Below are 11,795 nucleotides of genomic sequence, written 5' to 3'. Positions count from 1 at the left end.
AAAATGCCGCACTTACTTTACAACTGCTAAGCAACAGCCCCAGGCCTATGAAACGACACATACATACAACTATAACATTCTTCCCACTAAACCTCTGCAACCGAAAATGGGTGGAAGCCACCTTCTCTATCGCCTGTAGAGAAGCTATTATCCTACCTTAACCCAAATCAGGAAAAGATCAAACTTCCCCGAACAACTACCTCTAAGTAACTCTCACAACCTCCCTCTGCAAACTATTTCAAATCATTTTATCATTCTGAGTCCCCTGGAATCTGGAGCGCCAATCCCTCATATTATCCTTCCAAACAGACCACCGTGCAGATCGTAGTACCAAAGATATTCTAGTGCAAACAGAAACAATCGTTCGTATAGCATTTGCTGACAACCAATATGTATATCCCGTACTCTTTCAATTGGAAAGTTATGTAACAGCCTAGAAATGGTGGCTCCAACGTAAACTTTTTTCAACAATTTCTGTGAAACTTTGCCTATCTTCACATCCCAATTCACATGCCATCCGGGCCGTGGTATCTCTCAAAATGCTCAAGAAACACAAGCAGTTAAACACTGTTTTTACACTTGTTCATACGGGTAGCAATAATGTGAGCCAGGTAAGTCAGAGGACTTCGTTCGGAGCTACAAGGTTTTCCTCAGGGAGCTTAAAAAGCTATGAGCCCAACATGGATTCGGTGGAGTTTTTCCGAGGCTCTCTCTTGGATCATTGTAAAATAACGTAACTAGGCATCAATGAAAGAATATCACATATGTAAACGCAACTGGGATTCTTCTTTTATATCCTTGGTGTCTGTTTTCCTAGCGTCATGACCTTTATGCTTCTGACAGGATCCATCTTACTCGCATTGGCAAAGATTTTTTTTTTTTTTTTTTTTTTTTACAGACTTTCTTCTAGATGTTTGTAGTGTTTTTTTTTTTTTTGGGGGGGGGGGGGGATAGAGAATCAAAGTAAGAGTAAACATGAACGAAGCAGAGAAACCAGGTTGGGGCAAAGAATAAATTGGAGGGACGGTCCAGCAAAAAGCGTTGCAAATATATAATTCCAAATTCCTGAACACCGCGTACTTTAATGCCGCCTGTATCAATAACAAATTTCGAAAGATCTGAGAGTATATCAAGAGCGGAAGTCTTAATACTATAGTAATAATTGAAATAAGGTTGACTTAAGGAATTTAAAGCCGGGTTGGCATTCTGGAAGTCAATATTTTTCGTTACATGTGATATCAATTCTTGTCAATTTGGAAATGTAAAACAATAAGATTATGACAGGTTGTTCTCAATTAACTCCAACAATCGGACAAGAATAAATGTAGAAATTATATACAAGCTACAAATATCATCTTGGGCAGATAATAACTTGTTTTTAGAGATATCTGGCGTTTGTAATAGCGTAGCGCTGATAATGGGAGATTTCAATTGTACCTACATCAATTGGGTGACATTAGATCATGGGTGTGTAGGTAATTGTTTAATAGGCTTTCTCAATGGCAATCATTTAATCCACCATGTAAAAGAATTCACAAGGCCAAAGAATATAATCGATCCATAGATCACTAGCTGCTAAAATGGGATAACTTATGTAGAAGTTGGCGAAAATGTTGCATCTAGTAAACACAATCTAATTAGTTTCGAGTTGCAAAATATTTTAGGAATAAACAGTGGCATATCTGTAATACGGGACTTCAGGAAATATCATTTCACTGGACTATGACAAGACCTTTACCTCACTGACTGGAAGTCAAAGTTAGGTGAAAAATCAACGGAGGATATTTGAAAAATAATTCAAAACACGCTCATTGAAAGATATCGTCTGTAACGAAATAGCTGAACAGAGTGTACAGAGCCAAATCTCTCTCTCCACCACCTTATTTTCATTGCACCATATTGCAGTATCAGTTGGTCCCAACATTAACGTACCCTGCAACAGTGATGATTCAAATATGAATAAATTATTCAATAAATCAACCGAATAAACAAACAGAAAAATATCAAATGATGGACAGTTATGCAAGGAAACATATTCTAAAAACAAATGAATAGATAAGTAAATCGATATGTGCGAGTCCATCACATCGATTGTACTACAGAGCAGCTCGTTGTAGGTGTTTTTATGATCAACCTCACACGATGCCGTTAAGTACGAAACTGAGAGATTGAAACTCACTCCTTTGTACAAACTCGCCTGACGACTAAATTCGGGTGTTAAAGCCATTCGATATCGATCTTGATCTTTAAATTGAGGACACCCCCCTAGCGGGGGTGCACATGGTATTGGCAGGTGCGAGTTAATTATTGTTTGCCCTGGATGAATACTTAATTTACCTGACCTTCGTATTTTCCCTCAAGAGGTATCTCAATTTTCTCATGATCAAGCGAGTTTTGGAGTGATTACTTCGCAAGGATTTGGTTGGTATTCTTTAAGTGTGCATATGAGGACACTGAAAAAACACTCATATTGAGGACGGATGCCAGGTTTTTGGGGTGAGAAGATCATGCTCTCAAGGTCAACAGAGGGAGGGTGGGTATTGGCACAGTGCCAAAACATTTGGATATCACTGGTCTAGGTGATGCCTCTAACCTGATTGCGGTCTCTCCTACTTCTACCCTCTATCTCTCAGAACCTTTTGACCTTTGAATACTGCACGGATGACCACATATAAATGGTCAAGCAAGGGAGATTAAGCATCACAGACACTCCATCTCTCATCATGCACGGCGTAAGTATCCTGTTGGAACATTCCGAACGTTCCCCTCACCTCCTTGGCTAATGATACTGCTTGACACCCTCTTTTTCCCAAGAGGGGTATCTAAATTAAAGTCACCAGCTAATTTCATTTTCCTGATGGAGGGACTTACACAATACTATTCTAATGGCCGTAAGACACCTCCGCAGTTGAATGAAATGAAGTACAGTCAATAAAAACGAATCGGGAGTACTTTGCTGCCAGACTGAGAGGTTTATCGAGATGGGTCTCGTTTTTTGCATGGGAAGATGAGTCGGGAACATTCCATGCTGTATAAAATTGTTATGACAAGGTTAACCTTCATGATTTGTGTATAAGAAAGGGTCTCACGTGCTTAGTTCCTTTGTTTTGAATGACAGATGAAACATAGTTCCAGTACCTTGGGGCACTGCACTCTTTGTACTTTCCAGATTGTCTTCGCTTGTTTGGTGGCGGTAGCCCTGGCCGACAAGGCGGCCTTCTATGCGCCACCCGCCGACTCCCGTGAGGTCGAGTTTGTGCCCATCATTAAGGACGACCGCGTCCATCCCGACGAACACGGAGTCTACAGCCTCGACATGGAGACCGGTGATGGTATCCACCGCACTGAGCAGGGAGGTGCCGACGGTTCCCAACAGGGCAAAGTCTCCTTCACTTTCCCCGACGGACAGGTCTTCGATCTCAGCTTCGTCGCCGATGCCGACGGCTACAAGCCCGAGTCGTCCTTCTTGCCCGTGGCTCCCGCCTTCCCCCACCCAATCCCACAGTTCGTCCTCGACCAGATCGAGTTCGCCCGCCAGCAGGACGAAGCCAGGTCCAGTGAAGAATCACCCAGCAGGTTCTACGGCACTCCCAACTAAACAGCCAAATTGATTTCTCTGAACTCTGATATATTATTACACTATTTATGAATACATTTATATCAATCACGTGTATCTTTTATTTAACATATATTCATTTACCTCTTATTTATTCAGCTTGTTTATACTGTTACAATCTCACCATTCACTTTCATACTCCCACGCAATAGAAAGTGAGAAACCCCTTATAGGGCAAAGCCCTCTCACTTGTGGCAGGCCGCTTGGGTCGCCAGGGCTCTCAGCAAGCAATGCAACAAGACCGCAGCCGGTCCCGGGAATCGAACTCATGACTCTCTGCTCATGAGTTCAAGATGGTATCCACTGTCCATGCACACTTTTAAACCCACACATAATTCTAGGTGCACAATAGTAATTAAACGTACAAGACATGTCAGTCCGTCACACCGATTTTTAACAAGAACTACGAGTTCGCTATTTGTAATTATTTTCATGGTCATCACCAGATAACACCGTTCATTGCGATATTGAGGGGTCGCTACCCGACCCATTGATTGTGCAATCCCCCACCCGACGAATCAGTTCGGGAGTAGTAGCCAACCGATGTCGGCCAGGATCCCAAATTAGGCGATGGCTGACATTTGTCGAGCATGAGCGAGGTGTTCACTGTACTGTAGGCCAGGATCAATATTTCCCCTTGATGAGTAGCTGAGTTTTCTCAAAATGAGTTTCAGTATCATTGATCTGTCACTGATTAGTTTTCATTCTCTAGATGTGCAAAGGGGGACATTGGAAAAGAAGATTCATTTTGAGGACGGAGGGTGGGTTGGTAGAGAGGTTGGTTGGTCAGTTGGCACAGTGCCTACCCTTTTGGGCACTATTGTTCTAGATGATGCCCCTGACCTGGCCGCGACCCCCTCCACCTTCGCCCCTGTATCCACCAAATACCTTTAACACTTCGACCTTTGGAATGAAATTGTATGTAGACCACCAGAAAATCTAATTGGCAATACTGTACTACTAGATCTAGAAACATGTTGGCATGGGTCTTGTCCTCGACAGGAATGAGGCCACACACCGCTTCCCTGCATAAAGATGCTTGGCGAGGGAGGCTGGACTCCTGACCAATTATTTTGTCCAGGCGATAGTCTTCACAAGTGTCAACTAGAGTAACGCTAAACCATCTTTTTTAGCTGAAGAGACAGATTAAGAACGAGAGGAGATCTTCATTGATCAAGATCCCTCTTATCCCGAGTTTCCAGCCTCAGCTGAATAGAAAAATATTGTGTTAACTATTTTGCTGCAAATGGTCGGGAGTAACTTTATGAGTTCTGTACTCTCCAAGGTCAAAGCATTTCAGTCAATTCAGGGTTGGGATCCGTCACAAAAAAAGTTCATCCTCACGTTATGTAAATAAGAAAAAACCTCATCACTCCAGAACCAGGTAAGTGCTTCGGGGAACTCCGCTACTACACGCTACGGTCGTGGCTCAGAGAAGCAAAAGTACACGTTCATATAGGGTTCTTCCATTTTCCAGATTGTCTTCGCTTATTTGGTGGCAGTGAGCCTGGCCGACAAGGCCTTCTACGCCCCTCACGTTGACTCCCGTGAAGTCGAGTTTGTGCCCATCATTAAGGACGACCGCATCCACCCCCACAAACACTGAGTCTACAGCCTCGACATGGAGACTGGTGACGGCATCATGCGCAGCAAACAGGGAGGACCCGGCGGTTCCCAGCAGGACAAAGTCTCCTTCACCGTCCCCAACGGAGAGGACTTGGATCTAACTTTCGTCACTCTGAGTCGTCCTTCCTGCCCGTGGCTCCCGCCTTCCCTCACCCCATCCCTCAGTTCGTCCTTGACCAGATCGAGTTCGCATTCCCACAGGATGAGGCCCGTGAAAAAGCACCCAACAGGTACTATGATACTCCCAACCAAAACGGCAGATCCATTCCTCTCCATCTCGAATTCTTGATGTTCTATTTATGATTATACATCAATCATTTGCATATTTCATTTAACATTTACTTATTCACCTCCAAGCTTTTTTACCAATTCACAGCAAAAACAATTACTTTATTGCACTTCTCCTGTTCTATATCAGTCACATATGCAAATAAATAAATAATAAATAAAAGTGCAAAAATAAAGCGTTGACCTCAGCACAATAGAGTACAGAAACTTTTGGCCAGCTTAAACAGAGGACATAGCATTGACAAATAAAGGGGAATCTACAGGAGAAGCAACAGTTGTCTGTCCTCTATAGTCTCTACATTGAGAAGGTTTACGGTACTGATGGAGTTTACTTATTACTCTGAAAACCTATACTCAGACTCTATATACCGACTCCTCATGCTTTGTTTTGTACTTGTCTTAATGGAAACATAAGACAAGAGTATGGAGCTAGAAAGAATACAAAGAACTAATGCTGGAATATGCTATATAACTGCAGAACAATACTGAAAATGTGATATTATAACACTTGCGGGAGACCTTGGCTGTGGAAAGGTGAGCCGAGAGGAGTGGGAAGTAAATGGACGTGATGAATCATGAAAAACTGTGCTGTCGAATATATAAATGAACAAGATATTGAACTAATGTGTCAGATCCAACAAGATACAATGATACACAAGCAAAACTGGCTTAAGATCTGGTCTTACTTGTTTGAGCGTGTTGAAAATCAAGTTTTAAGTTGCTTGTTTTTTGTTGTTGTTGTTTTTTGCGATGCATTATACTAAGTGAATCATATGGCTCTTATCCAGCATAACATGCATTATATATAACTGAAAGCATACTGGTGCAGAATCAGAAGTCCTAACAAGAAGCTGTAAGTTCCGAGACGTTGATAGAATTAGCAGGCTATCACTTTCAAATTAGAAAAAAAAAAGAAACAATTAAAAATTGCATTCGGACAACTGTCCGTTTATCCATATGTCCAATCGGCCAAATTTCCGCTCGGTCAAATGTGCACTCGGTGAAATGTCCGTAGAAATAAAAGAAACAATTAAAACTTGCATTCGGACAACTGTCCGTTTATCCATATGTCCAATCGGCCAAATTTCCGCTCGGACAAATGTGCACTCGGTGAAATGTCCGTGGGCAAAATGTCCTTCGGTTCATCGGTCATATGCCCGCTCGTCCAAATATATTCTCGGCCAAATGTCCGTCCGGCCACGGACAATGTAGATACAACTTCGCCAAAGCAAACCTTACGGGACGCAAATAAACTCTTTGAAGAAACAAATAGTTCTGAGAGATTATTGAAATGCAAAAGGCATGGGAAGTTTCTTGAACTTTTACAACTTAGGTAATAAGAAAGATCTACAAAGTATAAGTGCAACATAATCTAAAAAAAAAAAAAAGTTTAATAAAAAATATGAGACTTATGAAAAGGAGATAAGACATAGGAAAGGCGGAAAGGTAAAAGATACATACATATACCAAAGGCTTTTTCCCCCTACACGGGGGGTAGCCAAAAATAAAAAGGCATAGAAACCACTCCCACCCATTTCATTTCCTATATATTCCACTCCCCTCCACCATCCTCCCTCCCTCTTATCTTGGCACCTCCTGGATGACGGGTCATCCCTGCATCCTGTCCACTGCCCTGGGTCAGAAGCAGTGTCGCAAGACACAGCACATCCACAGCAAGGCCGCTTCATAAATTCGACGACCCCCCTCACCCTCCTCCCATGCAGAAAAGGAGAAGACGGGGAGAAATCCCTTCGGGCTGCGTCACTTTTTTTGTTTTTTCTCATACATACTTCCTCACCACCCATCCCCCACCCACTCCCCCTCATGCATCACAGCATCATCTATACACAACCCTTCTCCATTCACCCCTATCTTCTGTCCTCTCCCGTCCTTCCTCCACAGACATTCCTCTCTTTTGTAATGCCCCTTTTACCCCATCCATCCATCTCATCCTAGGACGCCCCCTCATGTTCACTCCTTCCACCTCTGCCTTCCACACCTCTTTTACTAATACTTCTTCACTCATTCTTTCCATGTGTCCAAACCATCCTAATACTCTTTCATCAACCCTATCTCCCAGTTCCCTTTCCACCCCTGTTCTCCTCCTCACCTCCTCATTTCTCACTCTATCCAGCCTAGTAACCCCTATCATACTTCTCAGAAATTTCATCTCAAACACATTCAAACTCCTTCTCTCTTCCTCTCTCATGTTCCATGTTTCTGCCCCGTACAGTGCTGTTGGCACAATCACTCCTTCATATAACCTCCTCTTAGCATCCATTCCCAGATGTCTATTTCTCATTACGCTTTTCAATCCACCGAGGCATTTACTCGTTTCTCTCAATCTACATTCCACCTCCACCCCCAACTCCTCCCTTTCCTGCCACATTCGCACCCAAGTATCTAAAACTATCTACTTCCTCCAGTCTTTCACCCTTAATGTTCACTTCCAGCCTGCTGTCACTCTCTCCCCTTGTACATTTCATCACCTTACTTTTGCCCATATTTATCTTCAGCTTCCTTCTTTCACACACCTTCTCAAACTCTGTCACTAACTTCCTCAATCCCTCCTCTGATCCTGCTACAAGCGCAGTATCGTCAGCAAACAACAACTGGCTCACCTCCCACGACTGGAACGGGGTTTTCCCTAAAATCCCTTATAGAGTGTACATTGTGTTGTTACCGTGCATGATTGTGTACAGTGCACTCTTCCATAATGTGTTGTATAGTATGGGGTGAGGTGCTACATCCTGGACAATTATCTGTGATGCTGTCATCCAACGTCTTCTGGTAAATTAGAAGGACTGGATGGTGGCTGTACCACAGTCTAGCCGAATGTACTCTGTCCTCTCGAGGGAGAGAGGTTTCAGCTTTCTTCAAGCTAATGCCGAGTGATTGCATGCGGCCTAGGACAAAACGTGGTTTCGGCCAACTGAGACCCCGTTATGGCCCAAGTCCGACCTTTAGCTGAATAAAATCGTCTGCCGCTGGCCAGACCAAAATTTTAAAAACAAAGTGACTATAGTAAAGCAGATAACAAGATAGCATTCAATTAATCTCTTGTCCCTGTTTTCTCTTGCAGGAGTTCCGGCAATCACAAATAGTATAATCGGCAACGGCCACCGGTCTGGTCCATAAATTACTAATAGAAGGAATTTTATGTTGTAGTCTTGGTAGGGTGAGCATTATTTTGTTATTTCTAGGAACTCTTATTTCCCTTTGCTGTATATGTGTAGTCAGGTCCGATTCGCAAATAAACGAACCAACAGATTAATTGTAAGGTGAATAAACAAGAGAATAAATATGGAACTGGATGAATAGGTAAATTATATTTATTATTATTATTATTATTATTATTATTATTATTATTATTATTATTATTATTATTATTATTATTATTATTATTATTATTATTATTATTGTTATTGTTATTATTATTATTATTATTATTAGTATTATTATGATTATTATTATCATCATTATTATTATTATCACTATTATCATTATTATTATTATTACTATTATTATTATTATTATTATTATTATTATTATTATTATCATTATTATTATTATTATTATTATTATTATTATTATTATTATTATTATTATTATTATTATTATTATTATTATTATTATTATTATTATTATTATTATTATTATTATTATTATTATTATCATCATCATTATTATCATCATCATTATTATTATTATTATTATTATTATTATTATTATTATTATTATTATTATTATTATTATTATTATTATTATTATTATTATTATTATTATTATTATTATTATTATTATTATTATTATTATTATCATCAATATTATTATTATTATTATTATTATTATTATTATTATTATTATTATTATTATTATTATTATTATATTATTATTATTATTATTATTATTATTATTATTATTATTATTATTATTATTACTACTACTACTACTATTATTATTATTATTATTATCATTATTATTATTATTATTATTATTATTATTATTATTATTATTATTATTATTATTATTATTATTATCATTATTATTATTATTATTATTATTATTATTATCATTATTATTATTACTATATATATATGTGTGTGTGTGTGTGTGTATTTATGTGTGTGTGTGTGTGTGTGTGTGTGTGTGTGTGTGTGTGTGTGTGTGTGTGTGTGTGTGTGTGTGTGTGTGTGTGTGAGTGTGTGTGTGTGTGTGTGTGTGTGTGTGTGTGTGCGTGTGATATGTGTATGTGTAACTATGTATGTATATGTATATGCATATATATATACATATATATATATATGTACATATATATATATGCATATATATATATACTGTATATATACATATATATATATACATATATATATACATATATATATATATATATATATATATATATGTATGTATATGTATATATATTAAATTATATAAATAGATGGTAGACAATTAATGTAATAAATCGCTAGGTATACCTGTTATAAAACAAAAGGACAAGTAACCAAGTAAGCAGACTTCTATACAAATGAACAGATATAAGAATAGAATGCTTGATTTGATTACATCGTTTTTTATCCGACACTATAGGACAGCTCTTTGTAGCGGATTCCGTAGTCAACGTCAGACGACACCGTTAATGAAGGATTCGCTATCCGGACCATCTTTCAAATTCCCGCCGAAGACTCAGTTTAGGTTAGAAACCTATCTGATGTCGGTCTGGATTCCCCCAAAGAGGGGACACACGATGTTTGTAGGCGAGGCATGGGGTACTCACTAAGCACCGTGAAGGAAATACCTAATTTTCACGAAATTTGTATTTTCCCTCAACGGGTCGGTAAATTCCTTGCGGGTGCGCAAGTTTTGTGTTTTGTCTTTCACTAATTAGCTGTCATTTCTTAAATAGTACATCGGGATACTGAATAAAAAATAAATCTTAGGATGGAAGGGTGACACATTCACGCACCCATGGTTAACCGAGGAGGGAGGTGGCACAGTGCCAAAATATTTGAAAACTACTGGTCTAGAATATGCCCCTCATCTGATCGCGACCCCTCCAAATTCGGCCTTCTGTCCCCCAAATACCTTTAACCCTTCAACCTTTAGAACATGTTCGGCTGACCGTATATAATCTGGAGACGAGTGGGTTTAGGCATCACAGATAATCCAGCTCTCATCATGCACGGTGTAAGTGCTGAATGTCCACTGACCACAATGACTACTGGAATTAGCTTGACATACTTCTCCTACGGGGGTATCTCACCCAGTCGCCAGCATATCTGATTCACCTCTGCTATATAAAATTGTTAGGATAAGGTTAACCCCCATGATTTGTGTATAAGAAAGAACCTCACGTGCCTAGTGCCCTTTGTCTTGAATGACAGTTGGCACATTGTGTCAGGTACCTTGGGGCACTGCACTGATTCATGCCACGATCGTGGCTCAGAGGAAAAAAAGGACGGGTTCTTACAGCGTTTTTTGTGCTTTCCAGATTGTCTTCGCTTGTTTGGTGGCGGTAGCCCTGGCCGACAAGGCGGCCTTCTATGCGCCACCCGCAGACTCCCGTGAGGTCGAGTTTGTGCCCATCATCAAGGACGACCGTGTCCACCCCGACGAACACGGAGTCTACAGCCTCGACATGGAGACCGGTGATGGTATCCACCGCACTGAGCAGGGAGGTGCCGACGGTTCACAGCAGGGCAAAGTCTCCTTCACCTTCCCCGATGGACAGGTCTTCGATCTCAGCTTCGTCGCCGATTGCCGACGGCTTCAAACCCGAGTCGCCCCTCTTGCCCGTGGCTCCCGCCTTCCCCCACCCGATCCCACAGTTCGTCCTCGACCAGATCGAGTTCGCCCGCCAGCAGGACGAAGCCAGGTCCAGTGAAGAATCACCCAGCAGGTTCTACGGTACTCCCAACTAAGCAGCCAAATCGATTTCTCTGAACTCTGATATATTATCACACTATTTATGAATAGATTTGCACCAATCACTTGCATCTTTTATTTAACACATATTATTCACTGTTTTACTTCTTTACATCAAAAGCAATTACTTTCTTGCACTTTTCTCGTGAGGTTATGAGGAAGTACTAGAACTCTGATGTATCAAAGTAGCGGATTGGGGATTTGGTTCACAAATATAACTCAGTCCATGTCTCAAGTGGTACCCCTGCTGACGGCCTCAAATGGCCGACAAAATAAGATTTAATAACTGATGATATCTGTGACTCAAAAAAGGAATTAACATCAAGGTAACGGAAGAAAC

The 11,795-nt window shown here is 40.3% G+C and overlaps 1 protein-coding gene and 1 pseudogene across 1 annotated transcript; both read left to right on the top strand.

The window, feature by feature from the left end:
* Positions 1-539: 539 nt before the first annotated feature.
* LOC143021557 (cuticle protein AM1199-like) lies at positions 540-3,598 on the top strand. The gene is made up of 2 exons (XM_076179158.1): positions 540-611; positions 3,170-3,598. The coding sequence occupies exons 1-2, from the start codon at positions 540-542 to the stop codon at positions 3,596-3,598; spliced, it is 501 nt and encodes a 166-aa protein (XP_076035273.1).
* A 7,309-nt stretch (positions 3,599-10,907) lies between these two features.
* On the top strand, positions 10,908-11,451 carry LOC143021556 (cuticle protein AM1199-like; annotated as a pseudogene).
* Positions 11,452-11,795: the final 344 nt, after the last annotated feature.

Source organism: Oratosquilla oratoria, chromosome 42, assembly GCF_046742065.1.
Source record: "Oratosquilla oratoria isolate Oo_2021 chromosome 42, ASM4674206v1, whole genome shotgun sequence".
NCBI classification, from domain to species: Eukaryota; Metazoa; Arthropoda; class Malacostraca; order Stomatopoda; family Squillidae; genus Oratosquilla; species Oratosquilla oratoria.
Note: the sequence above shows the minus strand (reverse complement) of the source record. Positions and strands in the feature narration are given on the sequence as shown.

Bases quoted from the DNA above. Each gene is read 5' to 3' on its own strand.
- LOC143021557 (XM_076179158.1), top strand. From the start codon at position 540: ATGCTCAAGAAACACAAGCAGTTAAACACTGTTTTTACACTTGTTCAT. The intron at 612-3,169 runs GTAAGTCAGAGG...TGTACTTTCCAG, and splicing joins GTAGCAATAATGTGAGCCAG to ATTGTCTTCGCTTGTTTGGT.